The 26,529-nt window shown below is 36.9% G+C and overlaps 1 protein-coding gene across 1 annotated transcript in view; it reads right to left on the reverse strand.

Moving 5' to 3' along the window:
* lrp1bb (low density lipoprotein receptor-related protein 1Bb) overlaps nt 1-26,529 on the reverse strand; it is a gene marked incomplete at both ends in the record, with an annotated part of 313,004 nt that overhangs the window by 31,246 nt on the left and 255,229 nt on the right. Inside the window, 18 exons of the mRNA XM_079254397.1 lie at nt 947-1,069; nt 1,162-1,284; nt 1,676-1,808; nt 1,969-2,075; nt 3,557-3,689; nt 6,007-6,113; nt 7,059-7,175; nt 13,270-13,389; nt 14,408-14,527; nt 15,054-15,170; nt 15,360-15,453; nt 15,748-15,896; nt 16,037-16,225; nt 16,530-16,729; nt 18,515-18,696; nt 21,132-21,254; nt 25,050-25,135; nt 25,221-25,404. Coding sequence (XP_079110523.1) covers nt 947-1,069; nt 1,162-1,284; nt 1,676-1,808; nt 1,969-2,075; nt 3,557-3,689; nt 6,007-6,113; nt 7,059-7,175; nt 13,270-13,389; nt 14,408-14,527; nt 15,054-15,170; nt 15,360-15,453; nt 15,748-15,896; nt 16,037-16,225; nt 16,530-16,729; nt 18,515-18,696; nt 21,132-21,254; nt 25,050-25,135; nt 25,221-25,404 — 2,407 coding nt within the window. The remainder of the gene's footprint in view (nt 1-946; nt 1,070-1,161; nt 1,285-1,675; nt 1,809-1,968; nt 2,076-3,556; nt 3,690-6,006; nt 6,114-7,058; nt 7,176-13,269; nt 13,390-14,407; nt 14,528-15,053; nt 15,171-15,359; nt 15,454-15,747; nt 15,897-16,036; nt 16,226-16,529; nt 16,730-18,514; nt 18,697-21,131; nt 21,255-25,049; nt 25,136-25,220; nt 25,405-26,529) is intronic.

The following is a 26,529-nucleotide window of genomic DNA, read 5'->3' on the forward strand; positions in this document are numbered from 1 at the left end:
ACTGAGTTAAGAGATGGATGGAGGCATCAATGGAATCAGAGGGCAAGATGAATGGAGGACAGAACGAACGAGAGAGTGATAGAAAGAAGAAGCTATTTGTCCCTCTCCTTCCTCTCTGCTCGGTGTGATCATTCCCAGGCAGCTTGTGATGAGGCAACATGTCAGGACAGAATAAAAAAAACAAGGACGGTGGCAGTTATGCCTTTTAATCCATAAGGGAAGATCAAAGAAGCTTTTTTTTACTTTTGCAGAAAAATCAGCTGGAGCAAATGTTAAAAAAAGTGTCTGCAGAAACGTAAATCCATCCTGTATTTCATGCTGGTCTGATAAATATGTGGAAAACAAATGTTAATTCTCAAAATCTGGGCACAAACAGGTTTTTTTTTGTCCCATTATTTTGCCTTTTTTCACGCTTTTTTTTCCCTTCTTACAATCATAACAAATCTTTGCCTCTAGTCAGGAGAAAAGAACTGTTAGATATTTTTAGTGCAAAATGAGATTAAGTATTAATCCCAATAAATAAATAAATAGAAAAAAATAAAATGTGAGAAGTTAATATTACAGGCATTCACAAAAAAAAAGAGAAAAAAAAACAATTTTTCCACAGTAACTCTCTCCACTCCTTAAAAATGGTTCAATAAGAAAGTAAATAATTAAAATTATTTTTAGTAGTCTAACTTCTGGACCAGCAGAACAGACAGTAATAATTTCATCAACTTTTAAAAGGTTATTTTCCACCATATTTCTCCTTCCCCGCCCTAATTAATGTTCATCAGACAGCTGCATTATTTTAATGGAATGAATAAATATCTGCTGCGCTGTTTATCAAGGACAAATGTATCGGGGGAGTACTTAGCCTCATGCACTCTGCTTAACAAATACAATATCATTTTGTCTTCAAGTAGAAAATAAAAAGTGCTTCAAGCAGCGTGTGATGTGCACTCACCGCACTCCTCTTCGTCTGAGTTGTCGCCGCAGTTGTCCACTTTGTTGCAGACCTGGTCTGAGCGCAGGCACACGTGATCATTTCTGCAGCGGAACGGCCTTGTGGGAGGGCAGGGAAGTTTCGCTGGAGATCAAAAGACACATTAAGCTGGGAAGAAGAATGGAGGCGCTAAAAATCTTTCAAAACAACGTGCTCTTGTGAGAGTTACGACCTACCGCACATGTCTGCGTCTTCGTCAGAGTTATCGCCGCAGTCGTCCTTGCCATCACACACCCACGTGTGGAGTTTGCACAAGGTGTTGTTGCAAACGAATTCATCAGCTCGGCAGAAAAAAGCTCCTGCAATCACAGGGATCATTTCATATGACTTTTATCACTAACTCGGGTAGAAATGTGTTTCCAAAGCGACACAAGATACGACTCAAAACCTTCCATTTCAGGCTCTTAATGACAGATCGTTTCACACAATGATCCAGACAGTCAGGATCATTTAGCCTCACAACAATAGTTTTAATCCATTTCTGTTTCATCTAATCTCACACGTCTCATTTTCCCTGTTTGAAACCCGTCGCCTGCACATGTAGTGTCTTCCACCTATCCGTCTCTTTGACTTTTATTTTTTCTCTCCCCTATTTAGCAGCATAAGGAATTGAGAAACTTTGTGAAAATCACTTTTCATTTTGAGAGATCAATACAACTCATTATAATCTGAGATTATGCTCATTCTTACCATGACCGCAGTTTTCTTCATCACTGTGATCCATGCAGTCCAACACGTCGTCGCAACGCCAGCGCCGAGGGATGCAGTGAGCCCGGTTCAGACACAGAAACTCATCTTCTCTGCACTCCTTCACACAGCCAATCTGTCCAAACAGAGACACCATGAAGCATCCAGCAGTAATCAAGGAAAATCAAAAGTTTTTTTATTTATTTTTTTTTAACACGTGCTGCTGATCGATCTGTGAAGCATCTTCGCGCTGCGATGTATCCTGTAGAGCTACAAAATCATCAAGCCGGACTGACCTCATCTGAACCATCGAGACAGTTGTCATGTCCATCACATCGCAGGCTGGCTGACACACACCCCCCGCTGGCACACACGTACTCGTTCACAGAACAGGAAGGAACAACTGGAGAAAAAAAGGTCAAACAAATCAGTCGCAGTTCCACCTTTCCTCGCCGTGAGATCACCACCATTTTTCCTTGAATAAGCAAATAAAAATAATGCAGTTCAGGATAATGCTGACTAAAAAACATCGCACGTAAAATGGACTTGTTTAAGCATGTCACTTTTTATGGATTTTCTGGAATGGTCTGTAATTAGTTTGCTTCCTATTTAGAAAGTCAGAGTTATTCTACATTATTCTCTCAGTTACAGACTCTTCTGTTCAACATGTGAATTCTCCCATTGAGTCACTTTTTACAGAACTTTACCAGTAAACATTACAGTTATGCAGATGATGCGCAGCTTTATTTATATAATGTAAAGTTTCAACAAATAAAGAAAAACAAAACAGACAATTCTGTTTGGTAGAAAAGAAATGAGGGTCAGCTTTAGAAAACAGTGTATGTCTTACTGTGTATGTCAGCTCATTCAGAACGCTGCTGTTTGAGTTTTATCCATGACAAATGGATCTGAACACATCACATCAGTTTTAGAATCTGCAAACTGGCTTCCAGTCAGCCTAGTCCAGACTAGAACCCAGACTAAACATGGACAAGCAGCATTTAGCTGTTATGCTGCCAACATGTGGAACAAATATTCAGTAGAGATTAAACTTTAACCAAATGTGGATAAATCCAGGTTAGAAACATTTAATTTCTCTTGCACCTATGTGTAAAATCTGCACCAAAACTGTGCACTTATCTTGCTTTTAATTATTTTAATTTCATTTATAATCTTATTACACTTTCATTGTGGATTTTGCAATTTGTTGCTTTTTTTTTTTTAGTTTTTAATGCTTTCATATTAGCATCAGTAAAGTTTTTAATGTTTTATGTAAAGCACTTGTCTTGGACATGAAATGCTCGCGAGTCATGATGGATTGATTAATTACAGAAAAATGAACACATTTCATCGCAGTTTGCACTTCAAACATGCCAGAATGTTTGTCAGTGCACCGATTATATTGATGTAAACATCAGAGGTCGGCTAACAGTGTTGCCTATTTAGTAATAGGCCAGCATACTCCAACAACTTCATTTAAAAAACAATCAATTACTGAGAAATCTCACAAGTTCTTCTAAATGTTATTGGAGACTTTTACACTGACATATATGTATATTATATATAGATAGATATGTATATATCTATCTATATATATCTATATCTATATATATCTATATATCTATATATATATATAAAATATATATATATATATATATATATATATATATATATATATATATATATATATATATATATATATATGTATCAACATTATTATGTTTTTACAAGAGCAATTCTTTACTATTATATTAACCAATAGGTCAGAGGTACAGTTGTACAAGATTTATTGTTTTTATTCTTAACAACTGTCAAAGCAATGTTGGTGCTACCATTGATTTCCAGCAATAGCATATTTAGCTACTTAATTAGTTTTTTTTTTACCTGTTTCCTGGCAGTTTTTTTCGTCCTCTCCCATTTTGCAGTCGTCCTGACCGTCACACAGCCACTTCATTGAGATGCAGAGGTTGTTGTGACACCGAAACTGGTCATCTGCACAGTGCACCTCGCAGCCTTTCTGCGAATCCATACAGCAAAGAAAATAAATGATGAATATAAAGATTAAAAAATCAAAATGATATCAAGGTCAATGTAGTTAACGAATCAAGTGTTATATTGAGGGCAACTTCTTAAATTTGTATTGGAATTGGCCACTGGTTATGGAAGATGAGCGGTGGAACATGATGTTTTTCTCTTCTGAAGTCAATCTTAGTTTAATAACAGTGTTTAGCATCCAGAAATAATTACATCAAGTTTACATTCTGTGTTCTTGTCTCTCTAGCCAAACTCAGCAGGGAGCTGCTGGGCTTGCAGGGCTTCCCTTGCTGTGTTTCATACAGTGATTCACACTTCCATGTTGGCATATTCCAAATAAGAAATAAAACATCGACTGTGACATACATACAGACCACTCCAACAAACTGTTGCAAGTTACTGGACAGATTTTTTTTTTTCTTTTTGGTTCACATAAAATCCAATTGAACATGATTTCTAGTTCATCCTGTTTAATCTAATAGCTGATGATGCTGACTTGAGATGACTTAAACTGCCTAATCTACCCTACATGTAATTTTTTTTAAACAAATCAAAGGATGATGGTGAAGTGTCTAATTACATTTGCGGTTTACAATATTTTCAGCGGTTTTCCTGCACGGCTCATTTGCTCTTACAGGTATTACACATCAGCAAATTTCCCTTCTTTTTTTAATTCATTAACTTTAATGCAAATGATGTATTAGCACGTGTAACTGGCATTTCAGTTTCTCCACATCTTTAGTGTAACTTGAAAGCCAGGAGTGTGTGTGTGTGTGTGTGTGAGTACAAGCAGCACAATATAATCCCTGATTGATGAATCTAAAGAGAAAACATGAAACTCATCTGGCCATTGGAGGTTTCAACCGAAGGTCCTCAGTCTAACCACAAAAACACTTTTTTAACTTTTGTTTAAACACTTTCCTGTTCTCTGGAAACAAAGGTCAGCTTTTACTTTTTATGTATTAGTCTAACCTCGAGGTTCACCATTGATTTAAAGGCTTATTAATTCTGGCTCTCTGTTTTGCAATCACTTTGAATTATTTCAAAATGATAATAAATAAATAAATAAATAATGTATAATGACGAAAAGGCTTTGAATGTTTTGTTCTTTTTTTTTTTGTCCATCTACCCACAAAGGAAAACCTAAAGTTCATAACCAACTAAAATCACTTGAAATTCATCCGAACCATGTGGAAATGATAGTTTTTGTATTAACTGTGTCTTTATTTATTGAAAAAAAAATCTAATCAATCACAACCACTGTGACTGACTGAATCTAATCAGCACTGCTGACTGAAATGCAGCTTTTCATCCTGAAATCATTTTCCTGTTTTGACCCACTCAGGAGACATACAGTAAAGGGTTAATCAGGTTTTGCAGAATTTGGAAAAGGATCATATGTATTTAATAATGCTACTGTGCAAATGTTGAATGGGACAATAATTTAGGAGGAATAATGATTTGTAACAGCAAGCTCTTCTCCTTGAATCATGCATCACACTACGTTATTACACTGATTGGGCATTTTGCTTTTTTCTCCTTTTTTTTTCCATGAATCCTGCAATAAAAATCTTGTCAGACCATGCAATGCTAAACTGTTGCACATTTAAGTTAATTTCTTCTCATATTAGCAGCTTTCTAAATGTAGACATTCAAGAATTTGTATGTACAAAACAATCCGTTTTTGTTGCGCTGAAATACATGAAGGATTAGGAGTTCCAAAAGGAAAATGAAAATGTGCATTTTATGCACTAATGCATTTGAAGGCACAATAATTCATCACAGCGATATTTCCTGTCCAGCTTTGTTTTGGAATATGGCGACCATGACAAGCAGATTTGGATAAGCACAATGAGCTGCACCTTCAATGGGATTAATTCTTTGCAAGCAGAAATATGTGTGTCTAAATGCAGCTTTCTCTCTTTCATTTTGGATATTTAATCTTGTGCTGCAAGCAATAGTAAGAGACCCTCCAGGTGATCAGTTACAGACTAAATTACACCATCCATATGCCATAATTTGGCTCAGGTTCAGTGTTATTTGTAATGGTTAAGTCTAAATGTGTCCTTTTGTATTGTCTCCACAGTGTTTCAGGTTCGGTATGGCGACCTGTAATTTTCATACTAGACATTACTGACCCTCTAATTAAACAATCTCAGTCAACACATGTTGATTTAACAAAAAAAAAAAAGTGCTTGCTTAGATCTCTGTTGACGCTGATAAATGGCAATGTGCCAGCAAGGCTAAACGTTGGGGTCATTTTATTAAATATGTAATACATTTTTCTTTCAAACACCGACCTCATCTGAATTATCCAAGCAGTCGTAGTCTCCATCACAGCGGAATCGTGAGGAAATGCACTCTCCATTCGCACAGGCAAAGTCTTTGTGGTTGCAGGTGACCGGCTCTGTATGGAGAACGGAACACAAGAGGGTAAATTAAAAAGCTCCCACAAGATGTACTGTGTTAAGAACCTCACATCATTGCCTTTGCAATAATAAATAATTTTTTAAAAACACAGTTTTGTCTCATTAGTGTCTGTTTTTCTGTTAGATAAATTGGGTAAGCTGATCAAAATGTAAAAACATAAAACACTCCCTCTGAAGCCAAAACCCCTTATATCTGCCATTTTAGTGCAAGTCTGTCCCTGAGGACAATATTAGGACGCAGCAAACAGCCGGATCAAATCCTCCTCCTAATCGTGGACTTCTTACCTAACTTGGGGTATTTGATCTGAGCAGTACTGCAACAGAGACTCCCATAAGGCATTGCAGCAAAATCTGATTTGCAGCCGCCTCTGTTGTCGGCTAGTCCACCTGCTTATGTTCTTCTTTTTTTTTTATTTTTTTAATATTTTATTTTTTAGCCGTCCAACACTTGACTGGTTTTTATTTGCATTTTAACTGACATTAATAGGTGGTGGGACTCAAGCAGCTAATAAATCACGGTCGATGTGCAAACTCAGCAAAAGCACACAGAGGGTTTGCATATACTCATATAATGTACAGGCAAACAATTCCGCCCACACAAACATGAATTGTAGCTCTCATATGCACAACGGGATGTGAGATTTAACAAGGTGGGTTAGTGGTGTCATTTCTCGAGGAGATAAAAAGTTGCTCTGAGGCAGTGCAGATAATAAGAGGAAGCTTAAAACGGAAAGGTGAGTGTGTGGAAAAGCGCCACTGGTCTGAATAAATATTTGTGTTGGGTTTTGTGAGCGTGGGAGAAAGTGTGGTTGTGATGGTGGGAGGGGCAGTCAGGTGTCCACTTGGGAGTCAAACTCTGCGGAGTGTCAATAGTTAACATAACCAAGCAAACGGCGCTAACAGTGAAGCTGTCAGGTACTCACTGCAGTTCTCCTCGTCGGAGCCGTCTCCGCAGTCATTCTGGCTGTCACACCTCCAGTGGTCGGGGATGCAGTTGTTATTCTCACAGCGAAATTCATGAGGTCCGCAGGTCTTTTCATCTTTTTTCATCAGGAGCAGAAAAACACAGAGATGAAAATGGCTTCAAAGAGCATGAATATTAATGGGGTGCTAGCTATCACATTTTCAACGTATAATCATCACTTCCTCTGGGTTTCCCTGAGCAAGTTTGACACCGAGTTCAAAACACACTGCTGCACTCAAGAGGCTCACACGGCGTTAAGATGAAATACCTGCGTGCTATCAGTCCTCAACAGATTTCTGACGAGAAGTTAGCGAAAGTAAATGTTCTTGAAATCGTCCAATGCAGAGCATTTCCGAGCACAACGAATGATTTTGTGGTATAGTCTGGGTGTCAGTATCGCAGTTTGCTTTTCGGTCAGAGCAGCACAAGAACAGATTCAGATTAAAGGCTTTTTCAGGCAGTGACAGAAGCTTATAGCTAAAGTTGTTGGATGTCACCATGAGTTTGCTTTTAATCTTCCTACTATATAGACTAATATCTGCATGACTCTGTTCTTTGCCTGCGTTGGGAATCATCCATCTGGTCTGTCTGAAACGAGGGACTCGTGTTGTCAAACACCAAGCAAAAGCAGCGTTAAGATTATTGTGTGACTATGTGACTCTTTTTATCTGAAATACTGTATTATCTTTGATTGTGCGTTCTTCACTACTGTTGAGTGTAAAAACTACCTCTACTTATAATGAATAAACAAGGTTTTTATATATTTATTTATTTATTTTTATTTCATTGTGCTTGTGGGGAAAATCTGACTTCTAATTTCAATTAGTTTTAAATTTATTTTAAACAGTTTTAAGCTGGAAACCCCATTAATAGAGCACTGGTAACCATTAAATCAAAACAAACGTATGAAAATGCTGCCATTGAGTGAGTTAGAAAGAAGTCCAGAGTTTATGTGGTTAACATGAATTGTAACGTAGTTTTCAGGGGTGTTTCCAGTTCTAACCATGGCAACAGGACTCCAGTTTGGGACTGATACTTTTGCAATCTCCGTACTTGGAAAGTGTGCGAACTTCTTTACTACTTTTTATGGCGAAGCTGAATGATGCATCAGTGATGCATTCAAATGCATCATAGAAATTGTATTATTCATACTGTAATAGCAACAAATAGGGTTAATTTATTTCCTATTTCCTTTGTCATGTCATATAATTTTATCATTAATTTCATATTTCTTTGCCACATCAGTAACAATTACATTCCAAACCTTAAGTATCACAATCTGTTCTTTAACATTTTTGACAATATTACAAAATCCACAGATCACAATGTCATCAGATGAAATCACTGTGATCCTGTTCAATACATCCTAAAAACAAAACACACACAAAAAAAAAGCTGGTTTACTGCAGCACACTGGAAGTATGACAACCGGCAATCTAAACAATGTCACATTAAGGTCTATGCTGAACACTTTTGACATTGCCACGACATCCACAAATCACAATGTTATCAGTTCATGTCAGCGTGTTTGTGTGTGACGGGCACCAAAGCACATATGTTAGAATTTCTGTCACTTTGCCTCAGCGTCACTAAAGAATGAAACTCATCAGAATGTGGGTCTCGGTACTGTGGACGGTGGATGAACCGGAGTTCAGCACAGCAGTGGGTTGCATTATAACTGTAGAATGTTGCCATGAACAATGTTGGGGTCTCTGTTTTTGGGGTACTGTTGGGATTAATGTCCACGTAGTTTGGGTTTTATTACAAAATCTTGAGCTGGGTGAATATTTATAAGTAATTTATCAAGTATACTGCACAATGTACTTGCAGTAGTGAATCTATTGATGTCATTATCTGTCATAATTATCTATCAATCTATCAGTAAATGACCTTGGTTCTCATCACGTGCTCAGTATGTTCTTGGGTGACATGTTTTCCTGTAGTTAATCTAGTTCTATGGACTTTAGTCCCCCACATCTCTTAATCTCAGTTCATCCTTTTGCATATGACTGCATAGAGTTGTAAGATACATTTTATGGGATTACAACCAGTTCTCCTCAGATGCACCCTCGCTTGTTGGCCTGGTGAGGTCCTGCAGATCCAATAACAGACGTGAACTTGTACTCCATCAGTTTGAAGTCACACCTTAGCATTGTATAGAAAGTTTCCTCATCTGAATACTTCAAATGAATTTTTAAAAACTCAAAGCGGTTTTCAATAAAATAAAATATGTATATTTCAGTTAAGATATATATATATATATTTTTTTTTTCACCTGTCTACAAACTACTGTGACTTTAGCCTTCTCATCTCTTCCTTTCAGTCGTCTGTTTCAGCCTGTCAGCCAATAACTGCCCGAGATGGTTGGTTGGATTTCATGTGAAATGTTTTTATTTTTCCTTTCAGTTGGTGAAATAGAAATATCCCTTAGAAACAACCCTTTTGTCTCAGTTGCTCAGTTGTGGCTTAAAAAAAAAAAAGAGGTACACTGTTGTGCTGCATGACACTTTCATCATGTAGATTTAAATTAAATATTTAATGAAAATTGGCTCCTTACATGTAAATGGAAAAAAGAAATAAAAATAAAACTTATGAATTATAGCGCACTCTGCATTGACACAGAATATTTTCCAATGACTAAATGTAGTGTAAGCTCGAGATGTGTCATTGTTCAAGGTACTGAGAACAACATTGTTATGAAGTTCATTCCCAGTGATGCTGAAATTCAACTACATAGAAATGATAAGATATGTGCTTACATGCCTCTTACACAAACACAGTGACTTTAGCTGATAACACAGTGACCCCAAGCCTTGTTGAGGTAACAGCAATGTCAAATGTCTTCAGCACAGAACTGAATGTGACATCAAGGGTTTGAAGTGTAAGTTTTACATGTGTGAAAGAGAAATGAGAAATTTGATTTGACAAAGGAAAAGAGAAGCAAATCTAATTCATTCAACGTCATTCTTCCTTTGAAGCTAACACAGTATGAACACTATGAACAGTATGAATATGCATTGTGAGGGTTGGCTGTAAAAAAAAGTAACCCAGAAGCGAAAGCTCTACGTGAGAGACTGAGTTCATCACAGATCAATGGAATATAGTTGTCAATCATTTCATTGTAAATATGGAATAAAATGTTTTCATTTTGTGGAATTACATCTCAACTTTACTTGTTATGCTGCATTTGATGCTATGTGGGAGTGTAGGAATACAAAACTCTGTTGCAGTTTATTTTCTAATTCATGAAAAACAAAATATATTTTAAAAAGTTGCAACTAAAAAGGAAAAAAAAAGAAAAAAATGCTTGGAAAAATACATTTTTATTTTAAAGGTAAATACTTTTCAATAATCTAAAAAAAATGTAGAAAAAATTAGTTATGCTTGTAAAAAATATTAGCTAGTCTGTGGATTATTCTAATTACCCCCAAATCCACTTGTTTTAAAACAACAAAAATAACACAATTCCATGCTGTAATGTTTGCTCTACAGAAGCTATAGTTTCTTCACATAGCTTTTCAAAGTGTTCAAAGTGTTTTCAAAGAGTGCTTCCTTTTAAAAAGTCATTTCCATGCAGACATCATCAGGGATAATGGCCAAGGTAATGCTGTTAGCAGTTAGGGAAAAGATGTGTCAGAAGTAAAGGGTGGCAGATTCTGCCTGGATCTCTTTCCAACATGACAGCAGGAGGAGAAAAATCAGGGGGGAAGGCTGAGAGCAGCAGAAGGGGACACAAGGCAGCAATTTATTAGGAATCAGCTAAATCACTGACAGCATTTTAAAGCCACAAAACAGCAAGGAAAAAAAAATTGCAATATACTGGATTTAAGTCAGAGCTCATTATCATGATGAGAAGTTAAAGTAAGACTGATTCAGGTAATTCAACTCAAAGCAAAACACCCATAAAGCAGGATATTGTATTTAGTGGGAAATTACTGGTTTATTACTTAACCCCCACCAGATAATAGAGTTTCAAGTTCCACATTATTGTTTGTTTTCTACATTAGTAAAAAGGATTATTTAGAGAAGCGGTGAAATGTTCTGCACGAAACAAACTCAGATTAAAAAGGAATCTACTGCTTGAAAGCATGAGGACCAGATGAAGGGGAAGATAAATTTCAGTTGCTCTGAAGCAGTTGTGACAGAGAAAGAAGCTTCGACAGATATTGCTGTCAAGCGGGAGCAGAGCTGCACATGGATTTCATCTGACTGGAGCAAATATGAACAAACATGATAAAAACTACTAATAAAATGTTGAAAAGTTATACTTCTTCTTAAAGAGTTTTAAGATATATTGCTAAATGTGAGTTAATTCACGGGGGGGGGGGGGGGGGGGGGGGGGTAATATTTGTTTGAGGGCTTTATTCTCTTTGTAAAAATAAAAATGTCTCCTTTTTTCCCCCTGCTCCATGCATATTTGGGAAGGAGGGAATATGTATGTGTATATATGTATATATATATATATATATATATATATATATATATATATATATATATATATATATATATATACTTTTTTTTTTTTTTACTTTTTTTCATGGGCTTATGCAATTATTAGAAATCTGAATGAGGTCGATCATATGTTTGATTTGTTTTAAATGTATTTTAACTGGACTTCTAGACTGGATACAAGTGACTTGACATGATTTTGCCATGAAGAAGTGAAGCTGAATTGAAGCAAATGAGGTTTTACATATTTTCCTGTGATTTTAGTCAAATACAAATGACCAAAAATGACTCAAAATAAATTTTATTTAGCAACACAATAACACCGAAAGAAATTTTGACTATATCAGTTAATATCTGTTGCCATGCTTTACCAAAAAAGAAAAATAAAAAAAAGCCATCTGGACTGTTTCAAGGCCACAGATTGGCACACATTTGCTGATAGTTGTTCCAGAATGGGAATATCAGATTAATAACTTTATGAAAAATATAAAAAAAAGAAAAAGAAAAATCCTTCCCAAAACAAGTAAATTAATAAATTTGATCTCAAAGTTATTAAGTAAAATAATTTAAATAGGGAAAAACTAAGCATTGTATGGTGTAAAATAGACTGCAGTAGTAAGGAATGGCACAGAATGTGCTGATTTGCATGTATTCAAATAAAATATGACATTTAATAGTGACTGATATTAGATATAATCACTCTGATATGATCAACATATGGAAATTAAATGTAAAAAAAAAAAAAAAAGTTTTTTTCTGTAGTGGCTTTATTCATTTCACTACAACATTTACGTGGAATTAATACGTACAGGACATCCGAAGTAACAAATATAAGTACAGCAATAAGACGTGAAACAGAAAAATGATACAAAAGGGGCTTATTAAGTATTTTGCTGAATATATACACTTTGATTCTGAATTTAGAATTTCGTTTGAAGATTGATACATTTATTTAAAAACCATCTGCAGTTAATAGAGAACAAAGTGAACTGAAAAAAAAAAAAAAAAAACTGGGGCAACAGCAAACTCCTGCTGTAATCTGACCTCTTCTACATAAGGAACAGAGGCACTAATGATCTGAACTGGGTTTTCATGCCAGAGCGCAGCGGCAACATGCAGTGCTGTGGCATCTATCATCAGCATTTAACATGCATGTCCTGAGCTCTTCAAATAGTAAACGCAGGATAACGCAGCTGTGATCATTAGACACTGCAGTAATCACTAACCCTACTGGAGTCTAATCTGTTTAGCGCAATGTATACCCCAGTAATAAATAATTGTATTCCAATTGAAAAGCTGTCAATGGGGTGATATAGACATATTGAACGATCTCTGCCTTCAATGCTAATTTGTGCATCATTGCTGTAGAAACACACTCAGCTTGAGGTGTAAAGCAACAGCTTTATTGGAGCTGCTCTTCCAGCTGTTCTTTTGGTTTATTTTTTATGTTTACCACATTCCTGGTAAGTTAAAACTCCAATTTATGTTTAGGTTACATGATAATATAAAAAAAAAAAAAAATACAAAACTATTTGGCATGGTAATTGTGTCATGTGATCCGGGACCATAATGCACATGCGCATTACAGTGTTTTTACTCAGCTATTACAATAATAAGAATCCAGTCTCCCCGACAACCTAAAGTCAAGTCATAACCCTTTTTTTTTTTTTTTTTAAATCTGAGATAAAATAAGTGTTTCTTTTTCTTGTTCAACAACTCACCACAGTTAGCCTCATCCGACCCATCTGCACAGTCAGGGTCCTCATCACAAACCCACAGTTTGGAGATACAGTGCATGGAAGCCTTACACTGGAACTGGTCTGGGGAGCAGGTGCTCTCAGCTATAATCAAAGACAATGGCGGTGTATGAAAAGAAGAGTGATAACATATTTTATAATTCTAGAAGAAGCTGTTAACTTTGGGAAAGACCTTAGAGATCATGCAAAGCTTTTGTGATGCAAGAGCTTGTGAAGAAACCAATGATGTCTCCCAAACACCTCCTTCGCCCTCATTATCAGAACTATAACAAGATAGCGGCGGCTTCCAGTTACATATTCAACAATGTTTCAAATAGCATTTTGATTTCAGCGGTGCGGTGTTCATTACAAAGGTGCATCCAAAACCACATCCAATCATCCTGGAAGTCTAAGCAGAGCTGAAGTAATTAGCTTTACTTTAATTAAAGTCTCTTTTTTCTCTCTCTGACTTCCCTGCCTTCTCTTCTCCCCAGTCCTACCCCTTTCTACCATTATACATAAGACAAATGCATGGGGAAAGATTTGAAAAGGGAGCAATTTTCTGATGAGTTACATCATTGCAGAGACAGAGCTGTTCTTATCCTCTGTTTGAGTCAATATCTAATCCCTTTTTGCAGGAACAGGCCAGAACAGGAGCACTTTCTGGAATGACAAATGAGAACTGTGTAATGTTAATGGAGCTTTATATATATATATATATATATATATATATATATATATATATATATATATATATATATATATATATATATATATATATATATATATATACATATATATATATATATATATATATATATATATATATATATATATATATATATATATATATATATATATATATATATATATATACATATATATATATATATATATATATATATATATATATATATATATGCTGCTCAACCAAATAATGCACAGACAAAAAGTAAGCTATTCATAATCAGGCTGAATCTTTTAGATTTGGTCTCAGTTATTCAGACAGCCCAACTTTTTAAATTGTCTTTAAATATTTTCCAGATTAAACTCTTCCTCATCTTAGATCACGATAAAGCGAGTCGAAAACCATTATAGTGAAAGTAATAACTCAGAGCCTTACGGCAGTCTGTCTCATCCTCCCCATCGCCACAGTCGTCCTGACCGTTGCAGCGAAGGTTCAGAGGAATACATTTCTGCTTCCTGGTGCACTTAAACTGGCCTGATAGACAGATGTAAGTTTCTAAAGAAGAAAGACAAAACAAAAATAATAGAAGCAAGTAAGTTTAATTCCATCCAATGAACAACTAGCTGATTACTAACTATCTTTATTTACTATATTAAATAGCATTTTCTGTTGTGTATGACTAGTGCAGGATCCAGCTGACGTAATACTGTTCTGTTACCTTGTATTCAGTGGAAAAAATAAAATGTAAAAATGGAATTTCCACGAAAAAAAGAAAAGCTACCATGAAACATATTTAACACAAGCAAAATCGATTTAAAGATGTTAAATTAATCAGCAATATAAACCTGACGAAAAAAGCATTTCAACAACTGTTTTGCCAAAACAGCTGGACTGACATTTCTATGAGCACTGAGCCCAAACTGACTTATCTAATAGTTTCCACTCTACAAAAATCATTGAGAGAAAATCTCACATACTTATAAAAATGCTTATTAGGCAACAAGAAGGTACATGCATTTATGATATGGATAACAAGCGGCCCAATTTCTGATAGAAAAGTCAGTCTGATTTTCCTCCTTACCACAGTTCGCCTCATCTGTGTTGTCCCCGCAGTCATTCTCTCCATCGCAGATGAAAGGAGGAAGAGCACAGAGGCCCGTTCCACACTGAAAACGGCCGGGCTGACATTTAAATTCCGCTGTTTATGGGGAAGAAAGGTGCAGTTATGAAAAAAACAGAAAAAAAAGCAGACTTAGAAAAAAAAAAAAAAACATGCAAAACATCCAAGAACAAAAGTGTCTTTGGTCCCTCTTTAATTTAGTTATTACTTGACTTGTGGTGGCGTACGACCATTTCAAAGTTAACCTTGAAATAAGGGAGTACTCACGGCAATCAGGAGGCTCATCTGAACCGTCCCCACAGTCATCCACAGTGTCACACTTCCACCAGAAAGGAATACACTCATCTGTCCCGCAGCGAAACTGTGTTGAAGGAATAACAAAAAGGAAAATAAAAAAAAAACACCAAAATATATTTTAAGTCAACATAAATACACATTGGCGTGCTTTGGCTTCAGCCTTCATCAAAGCCTGAACTGAAATCAATATTACACAGACATTTCCTACGCCTTTAAGTACATGCCAGCAAAGAGAAACCTCTACAAGTACGAGAGCAAAGCGGTTTGCTTTCAAAGGAACTTTGTTGATCAGAATGTAGCTGCAAACAGCATGATCACTGTGAATGTAGGAGATGGAGGGAGGAAAAATAAGGCTGACCTGACTGGAGGTGCAGTTGGAGAGGCAGATTTTATTGTCGGCAGCCAAGTAAAAATTTGTGGGACAGGCACATTTGTGTTCCCCACCAGGGGAAAGGAGACATAAGTGGCTGCATCCGCCATTTGCAATCTGGCACTGGTGCTTGGGCACTGGACAGAAGGAAGGAAATACACGACTGAGCTCAAACTGTACCACACACACACCACTTGCTTCTTAAAATATAATGGCTCAAAACCACTGGTCAGCATGGGAGGATGGAGCAAACATGAGCGCCAGATGGACGTTGTACCTTCAGGCTGACGCAGAGAATGGTAGACCTTAATGGATTTGATGGCTTGCCAGGAGTTGAGGAGCTCGATCCCTTGAGCGCCATTGGTCTTGTGAGCGCGCCGCAGGGATTTGGACTTCCCATCCGTCCAATAAACAAAGTCTTCAAACAAAGTCAGCGCCATTACTCCTTGGATGTGATCATAGGACACTGGAAGAAGGAAAATGACCATACTGAATGTGGTCTGATTCAGTTTTGTAACCAGAATGGAACAGGAGCTGCATCCTACAAACATTCGGATGTGCTTGAAAATTTCCATTACAGCAAATGACAACAGATTAACTGATGAACATATATATTCATATACTAAAGCAATATTATTGCCTTTACTCAAAAATTTCTTTTAAATAGCAGCTCCACTCTCACTGCTCCAGCAAGCTCTAAAGAATTCACCCATCGGTGCAGTCAATATATTTTCTCAGATCTTAAAGTGTGAGACTCATCCTTGTCTCACCTCTCCGTCTTTGGGTGCCATCCATGTTGGCAAACAGGATGTGGGTGTCGTCGGCCCAGTAGAGTCTCTTGTTGGTATAATCGATAGTGAGAGCAGTGGGGTTATAGATCTCTGTGTCAATGATAACCGTTTGCCCCTGGCCATCCATGCCTATCCGCCCAATGTGAGGAGGTTCACAGCAGTCTACCCAGAACACATACCTAGGCAGAAATATTCGCAAAGCTACATTTTACCAGCCATATGGGGGGCATTTCGCATAAAACAAGGCAACAGAATAAAATTTTAAAAAAAAATACACAGGACAGCAGATTCGAACAACATAGTGAGGCTAGTTAAAAGGACCAAAGCAATAAAACACAGATAGCTTTTAGAAAAAAAATATCATGTGAAAAATTAATTCTAAAAAAAAAAAAAAAAAGCAAGTGAAGGCAGATTAAAGGCAGCTGAAGCAGAAGAATAATTATTCTGGTAGCTCCAGTTTTTTTTTTTATTTATTTCTTTTTTTTATTTCTTTTTTATTTTTTTAACTTATAAAATGGTCTCAAACTTGGTGTAACCAGAGTACAGAGCAAGTATGAGCAAAGGTTGTGCTTCTTCAAGTAAACACGGTTCCTTCACAGCTACGTTACAAGTAATCCAAGTCATAAAATCTCACAGAAGGGCTACGCCGATCCTTTTGAAGGACTCCAGCTCTTTATTCTGTTAAATTTCAAGGATGCTTTTATGTCTTTAGTGTTCCCAAAGGACCCACAATCCTTTGCATACACCCAGAAGTTAAACAAAAGACGGATCAATGCCCACAAAATGTGGATGTAACCGTCACATTATGTTTCATCAAAGGACAGTAGAGTATAATTTGACATGGAGTTAACTGTTTACTTTTACCTTTCGAATATGGATGGACACATAGCATCAACATTTTACAGACTTTCGTACTAAAACATTAAAAGCTTCAGATTACATCCCCTAAAAATGTCATCCAATGTTTATAGTTTGTTGAGAGGGTGAAAAAAATGCTTTAGTAGACAGTTTTATTAATTGGAGCCTCAAGCTTGTTACATACTCCACTAGAAACAAGAACTGAGTTCTTGTTCTCGAGGCAACAAGAACAGGAAAAAAATTATTTTTCGTCAGGTCCATACATACTCCACGAAAAGCACGTCTGCAGTAGGGAGGGATCACTGCGGGGGGCGATGTCTGCTTTTATGACCAATGAACTCGGTTGTTACCTCCGCCAAGGAGGTTATGTTTTTACCGCTGTCTATCTCTCAGTTTGTGTTCAAGATAACTCAAAAAGGTATGGATAGGTTTTCATGAAATGTTCAGAAGTTGTTGGAAATGTGAAAAGGAAGAACATACAAAATGTTGGTGGTGATCCGGATCACTGTTTGGATCCAGGAATTTTTTAAAAGATTCTTTAACATTGTGCTCGGCAAAGGTTTGCAATCTCCGAGAGCTTTTCTAGTTTCATATTTAACGAACAACTTTGTCCGCCCACCTCGAAAGTCCGACCAATCACACGATACTTCTCGGAATCATAAAGTTCTTCCAGCCTGATGTGTGGAGAACTGTCTTCAAACACATCCGCTTGAACAAAATGACGTCATTTTCTCCTCGGGGCCTCGAGAACAAAAAAAGAACAAGGTCTCGCTTCTCATGGAGTATGTAACAAGCTTCAGATCTGAACGGATTACTGGCTACACAATAGCATGCTAGCAGCTACTAGCCACCTGATACCCATAACAACTTCTATACTTTTTAGTTTCTAGAGCTTATTTTAAATCAGAACTGTTCCTGAGACTGTCCAAGTCTTTTTTTTTTTTTTTTTTTTTTTTTTGTCTATTCTTTCCATATTTTTTTATCTAAAAAGAAAACTCAATTTTCTTTTCAGATTTAAAACAAAGTCTCTTCAAGTCTTTTTTAAAAACGGTTAAACTAGGTATTCTTCTACATACAGTGAACTTTACAATACAGCCATTACTTACCCTGTCTGAGGGTCCAGAACTAAATCTGTGGGGTTCTTTAGGCCATAACTGATAAGGATTGTGGGGTAGAGACCGTTGGCTTTGGACACCTCCAGCGTTTTCTTTTCTGCATCACACCAGTAAAGATTCTTTCCTATCCAGTCCACTGCCAACGCGCTGGGCACTGCTGTCCTGTGGACTATCTTTAAGAGCAGATAGAGGGAAGTAAATTTCAGGCAATGAGTTTAATTAGCAAACATTTAGAATTGTCATTACATTTTATGGAAGAATTAAAAGAAATTAAAGACAATTTGAAGAAAAGGAAAATTACTATTATGGAATTATTCTAATTATGACTGAACTGAAAAATCAAAAATATTCATGAAATTGAAAATGAAGTAAAATTCATATCTAATGATTTTTCCCAACAACTCAACCACTGTCCTTAATACCCTGAACTGAAATAGACGTGCTTCTGGTGAGTTGGACAGATTTAGTTTTGAGATCTTGCTTTTATGTGTTGCCATGGTAATGACAACACATTCCCCTGCTGTGATACCAAAGCCTGTCCAGCATACTGCAGGATGACTATTAATGACCCACAAGTACACATCAGAAACTGGTGATTCTATTTAAATGTGCGTCAGATTTTGGTATCTGTCATCTTGTGTGGTATTTTTATTCCACCAAAGTGTCAAAGTTGTGGGACTTCTCTTTTTAAAATGACATTAGAGCTTTATTGGCGCTCAGGAGCCTGCTGTTACCTGCTCCAAACCAAACGGCTTCACATAGGGTCCATGTATATTAGCTGACTAGCCTGGTGTGACAAGAAGAAAGGTAGTTTCATTCTTGTTTTAAAAGGTCAAGTAACTTTGTCTAATAAGAAAAAAATCCAGCAGTGTGCCATATCATGAACATAATTGACGCTGACTTAATGCTTTGAAATGAACTCTTTGTACTTGCATGCAGAATGGAAGGCAATTTGACCAAAGCAAAATGCTGATGTAATAGTATGCAAACATCATTACAAACACGTCAGATAAGCATATCCTGCTGCACCACCAAGGTGTTACTGCAAAAAATGGCAGATAAAAGGATCTCCAGAAGATAAACCAAGCAAATATTTATCAGAACTGCACTCATACCAGCCTTATTAGAACAGTTAGAGGTATGTTGAAAGTCATCAGATTCATGATCCCAGTTTCAGACATATTGCTTTAGTGTCAGGAAAAAAATCTGGTGCAACATAGATGAAGACGTTTAGCTGCTGAAAGCTAAATTTAGGAAATCTTTAGGTGCTATCAATATCCCTAATTGTTATCTAACTCTTCAGCCTCCCAATGCAGTCATTTGAAATAATCACTGTGCCAGCTGGCAGCAAGAGTCACAGTCCCTTAAGCTGGTTTTATTTTTCAAGCTCTCAGCACCCATGCTATCTGTCATTAAGACGCATAAGGAAATGTGGAAACATGACTGATACATATCATCTCGGCTGCAGTTTCCATTAAAATAGTCTCTTAAAGCAAAAAAAGGATGTAGCTTTACTGTAACACTGAGAACAACTGCTTGAAATCATGTAAGCTTGTGAGAAATGCCCACATTTGAATGTGTCTTTTTCAGAAGAAGAGATTGTCTTGTAACCATAGCAACCAGGAAGAGTAATTCTTCTAACAATGGGAGCTAAAGATGGACACAGAAAACATGAATCTAGATTACTGGAGGTAAACTTGATTATGTATGGCAGAGATCCGTCTGACGACAAATGGCCGCCGTCACGTAATTTGTCAAACACAGAGGAGTTGCAAATATTTAACGAGGAGTGCAGTGCGACATCCGTTTGGAAAGGGGAAAAAAAAAAAATGCAACTTTCGTTTTCTAATAAACAACACAGATCAATCCAATTATCTTGGTGAAGAGAAAATCCACAGAAATGCTCTCTGATCTTCAGTCTTCCCTTCCCGCATGTAGCAAACCTGTGAGACTTGCAGTGGATATCAGTGGCTCTTTGAATTAGCCAAAGTGAGAGGCTTCTGGATCTGTGTTTCAGACAGTTTGTCCTCTTGCTAAGCTGTGGCAAAGGCTCAAGCATAGACTGTAGAAGTAATTGAGCTGAATAAGCCTAATACCCCACACACCAATGCTAATGAGATGTGGCATGGGGGCCCAGCAGGTGTTATGCTGATGTCCCAGCATATCTTGTGTCTAAACTGCAATCTCACGACCTTGACGAACTTGCAGATTAAACCAGAGAGCGTACCTTTGTTTCTGAAGGCATGTTGCATTTACCTGAAAACTGCTGTTTTGTTTTGGTTTTTTTTTAAAGAACACATTTATCACTTGTGCACAAGCATGTCATTTGCTTCTGACTGTTAAAAGCACAGAAAGAAAAAAACTTGACTACATAAAAGGATAAAAGATGGCCATTTATACTGATAATGAGCCACATGGTTTGCAGGTCAGTCATATTAAATGTAGGAAAAGATAAACTGCACCTTGATTATAAAATTGAGCTGAACAGAGCTCTGTAAAGCAAGTGGAAGTTAAAGTGGGAATGAACAAAGTAAAGCTATTAAATCCTCTGTAAACTGCTGCGAGGCACCACATGGCAAACAGTAGCAGCAGCTCAGTTCTTCAGTACCTTGAGGTCGCTCCCATTGAGACGCATTCTGTTGATCTTTCGTCCACTTGGCCTGGTTGAGTCCACCCAATAAATAAACTCCTTCTTGTAGTCAAAGTCAAGGTGGATGATATTGTAGAGACCCTGAGAATCACAAAGAAGGCACACATACTTGAACATATAGGTTTGCTAGAGCAGAAATGAGTCAAGTTGAATGCCCTGTTAAAAGGTATAAATATATAGTTGTCACTTTCACTGCCAACAAATGTCTGCAACATTTAACAGAGAACATTAATCTGAAGATTAAATTCCATGCAGTATTGTCCCTGGATGTTAAAATTAAAATATGTCTCTGAAATAAAGACACATTCCCTACTGTGATGATTTACTCTTCAAAATAAACCATTAGACTTGAAGGATATCACAGATATTTTTATATTCTTAAAGAGAAAATGATGTTTATTTAAACACGCAGATGTAAAACATAGAATAATGTTTAATCTAAAAGTTAAATCTGGGCATTTGAAAAAGACAAAAAAAAAAAAATTTAGAATAAATGCATTAAAAAAAACCTGTAAACATCTACTGAGTGAAATCGTCCTTGCAGTATTGATGTGGGTGCCCCCCCCACACCCTTCCAAGTCATTTGAAAGATGAGTGAAGAGCAAGTTGAAGTCCAATCAAAGCAGAGGAGTGAGATAGGTTTCTCTGTCATCCTCGCAGGACCCCACTGTCAGTCAGTGCTGCACACCAAACAAGTTCCCCCACCCTGCCATCTCACGCCACGGGTGCTGAGAAAACATGTCAGATAATCTGACTGGCCAAATGAGACGTCTTCATCAGATCATCGGCACCCTTACAGACATGCGCCAAAGTGTCCTGAGGGAACCTGGATGCACTCAGCTACAGAGATAAAACCAATGTGCTCCTTTTGCCCACACTTCTATTATTTTTCCTCTGTCAACACTTCAGATGACAGTGTCCTCCTCCTAGAAATAAAGTTTTTTTTTCACCCATCAAGCCTAAAAGGATCTATAATTTTATTGAAAGCGATTGCAACCTTTAGTTCCAATGAGAGAAACCGTGTACAGAATGGGTGTTAAAAAACATCCATCAGGTTAAAATTCACACTGTACAAAGATTGTTAATGGCAAAAAATAACGTTACCATGCAATATTCAAAAAATGTTCGGGGGGGGGGGGGTGAAATTTAATGGGTAATCTCAATTTAGAAACATTAAAAGCACACAAAACAAAGAGAACCTTTTGTGTTTTAATATGTGGTGTCTGACTGTGGAATAGTTCAAGTGAGGACCTGAAGCAGCGTAGAAACACGAAACAATTACTTAACGATTGTTTGTTTTCAGCATGTTTGTTATTTACTTTTGTATTTTCATCATAAATGAGTTGTAAAGAGAAGCTCACTGACCCCTAATAAAGAGCAAAGATGGGTGGGCTTTCATAAGCATACATATCCCCACACTCCTGTTTGGACAAGGAACTGAAGTTTTGGTTTGATTTAAAGGGATCTAAAAGTTTAAGCTTGGCTTGTGAACTCTGTTTTTGGGCCTTTCTTCACTATTAATCAACTTTAACCAAGTGATGTCTGACTTAGTCCAAACAGGAAGTGTCAAAAGTGTAAAGTGATGTCATGTTTTTCAATGGATGTAACTCAGAAGTGGAGAAAAAAACAAAACAAAAACATTCATATGTTGTTTTTAAACAAACAAGAGTTACATTGCCCTCCTGCTGCTTGTATAAATGGTACTTTGCAGGATGTCATGAAGGTGTGAATATAGAGATATGAATGATTTGTTTTCACGGTCATTATGATTGGAGAACTTGATAGGGAGGGAAGTCTGGGCTTCCCTGGTTAGGCTGCGGCCCACATGACCCGACCCCAGATGAGCGGCAGAAAAATGGATGGATGGATGGATGGACTTGATAGAAACTAAAGGAATAATCAATAATTTAAAAAAAAAAAGATTCTGACTATTAACAAAAAAATCCATAAAAGTGATATAAAACAGTAAGGGATAAAATGATAAAATAAATAAAATAGTTTTGGCCACTAACCATATGCTACTAATTTCTAGTTCCACAGTGAACTTGTTTTCTTTCCTTACATAAGACATGTCAGAGTGTGACAACCCTGAGGCTGCAGCTACAGCTGGCCAGTCAAGGGTTTTAGCTTTTCACCCTGTTTGGGTTACAAAACAAGACTTTCAAATGGTGATAGTTTCTATAGTAACAGCTGACACTGATGGCAGCTTGCTTTAGTATTATTCTTTATGTATAACTTTATCACAGAAAAATTCTCAACAGTCCTTCAATACAGCATTTCCTTTCTTATAAAGAAAGAGTGCATTGATTCAGCTCTAATTAACCACAAACCAACACAGAGTCTGCCTTAAAGATGAACAGTAACATTAAGAGCAGCACCAAGACATGAAGATAATGACCAGATGACATGAATGTTCTGTTTTGTCAGAGTAACATATTATCTGCTGTAACATGAAGTGATTGGAGTTAGTGGTGGTTGCATAGATGTCATGAAATGGAAAGGTTGATAAGAAATTTAACCTTTCACAATAATCAAAAGTTATATTCAAGTACTAACATAAAGACTAGTAATAACACTTAAAAAAAAATAGAAATAGCTTTTCCTCAATGTGTCCTCACTGTTTTTTTTACCCTCCAACTATCAGAATGGTTCTCTACTGACCACATGATGGTTGCTTGGAAATCATGAGATGCCTTTGGAAAAAACAATGATTATTTTTCAGAATAATAAAACCAACCTCAGCTGATCAATGTCACACAAATACATTTATTGCTACACTGCAATAAATGTAAACTGGACTATATATGTTGGGTCTGCAGTTGTTTTATAGAAATATAAACAACTGCAGGTACATCTAAAATGTCCCATTTTAAAGTAGAACTCTAGAAAAACCCTTTACAGTTACTTAGTACTCTATTGTTTTGATGCATCTCAGTGGAAGCACCTTTGCAGAAGTCTAAAAAGACAGTTCTGTAAACACAAAACATTTTATCAGGCTGACTGAAAACTTGGGTATAAATCTCTGAATTGGTTTGAGTTCTGTCTGAAAAATGAAGGAAAAAAAACAACTATTTTGTTGCAATAAACAACTATTCTACAGTCATTTGGAAGATGCTTTTATTCCAAATGACTTACATGTGAGAAATGATCAACTTACATCTATTACACCCAGGTCTAGTTAAACAAATATGACGTCAGGTGTCCCCAAGGCTCGGTCCCCAGAGTACATGTCCCCACTAGCTCAAATCAGGGACACAAAGAAAATATCTTACAATAATGAAACTCAACTCTACAACTCCGACTGTCTCACCAGGACACTGGTTTCACACAAAGCAAACAAAAAAGGGAACATCTTCCTCTTTGTGTCAGATCGCTACACTGGCTTTCTGAGCAACAAAACAAGTGAATTTAAAATTCTGCTGCTGGTTTACAAGGCTCTGCATGGTTCTAGTTCAAACCGTATATCTGATCTACTGATGCCTTATAAGCCACTGAGACTACTAAGAGTATCTGGGTCAAGTTCGCGTTCCATTTTACTTAACCTTAATTTAACCACAAAGGTAATTTGAGAAACATTTCTTGTCATTCTCATCATTCTTACATCATATATTTCAGAGTTCATTATATAAAATTAAAATAGAAATATTTTAATCAAAATTCAGTTTAATGTGGCTGCGATGTTTCTGTTGTTCTCGTTACATATTTAGCACATGGTTCTGCAGGAATAACACATTCTCCTTTAATTAACAATTACAATGGTTAAAAGAGGCATGGAGGGATTTAAAAATGCAAAACAAGAGACAGAATGAAAAATGCTACACCTCACAGGGAAATATCTAATTACAGGAAAGAGCTGATGATGCAACAATCACCTACCTGCTTCAAGATGGTGTAATTCGAACCGTCCACACTAAGTTTGCGGATCTCATGGTGGTCTGCCATAATAAGGAAGGGCTCCTCAGCTGAAATGAAAAACAAGCAGCATCAGATCACTCCCAGTTTGGTCCTGAAATATCTCGCAATCGGCAAAATCCAAAATCAACTGACCTGAGAGAGCCTTGCATGTGTTGGGGTTTCGATCCACAGCTTCATAACCGTCCACACACAGACACCTGAAGGAGCCATAAGTGTTGATGCAGCGCTGGCTGCAGGGAAGGCTTGTGGAGCATTCATCAACATCCACGCAAGTCTTCCCATCATCTTTCAGGTAGAAACCAGGCCAGCATTTACACTAATCATGAAGAGCGGGAGGTGGACAAAACAATGAAAAGCACACACAAAAAAATTTATATTTCATTAGAAATTAAACAATAAAGCTCAACAGTACTCAATTCTCTTTTCTGAAACTCTCTTTGCAGAAAAATATTAAAAGACAAAACACCAATATGTCTAGTTCTGACTGGTGACACATTTAAGGAATCTACCGCTGCCGTGTCTGACAAGCAGAACCACTGAGCTGCACTTTAAGTAAATGTCTGTTGTAAAATGAACTTATCCATTCAATGCATATTATAAAACACAAATGAACAAAAGCAGAATTTTAAAAGTTGCCATTAAAGCAATTCTTCACCAGTCTGTTCACCAGTGGAGGGTTCTCTGCTCAAACACTGTGTACAGTATGAAGGTGAAGCTTTTGTTGTTAAAACAAAAGTTATTTGGTCTATTCTATCATTCTCAGTTTCTATCATTTTCATGAATATGACGAATGTGTTGGTGCAGGTTGTATAAACCACAGCCTTTCAGGACATAAAATCAGCAGTATTTTCTAACCCAAAGGAATAAACGGTTAGCTTTCCTGCCTGGATGAGCTTTGTGCAGGTGAAGATATGGGACTTTGCAGATACGTCAATAACGATAAATAGCATGGTGTGCGTTGCTCATTTTAGAGAAGGAGAAAATAAATCATTCCAAAGAATATGTTTAAGCCAAAACTGCATCGGACTGATAGCAGGGAGCATTCCTTCTGTAGGTCTTTTATCAGTCTGTCAGGACGTCACTTCACAGAGCTGAGGAGCACTAAGATGGGACTAACAGGGATTTTATCTGCACACTCGGTCTTGTTTTCTAATTATACATTGTCAAGGTTATTCTTTATTTACTGTCACGCTGCGGCCTCAACATCTCTATAAGCAAACTGTGTTTCTCAGTGAAAGTGGATGTAATGTGGCCAATATCACACTAGCTGATGCCTGCTGATGCATTAGGGTTTTGTTAATGTTTTGTTGCTTTTTTTCTTACTCACTCCAACAATAACAACCATCTATAGTTCAGCAAAACTCTCATGTGGTGGTAAATTTCAAAGTGAAAAGAAACACTTTGGCTAACATTAGCTGAGTCGCTAACTCCCTGGCACGCC

This window comes from Telmatherina bonti (genome assembly GCF_933228915.1).
Source record: "Telmatherina bonti genome assembly, chromosome: 15".
NCBI lineage: Eukaryota > Metazoa > Chordata > Actinopteri > Atheriniformes > Telmatherinidae > Telmatherina > Telmatherina bonti.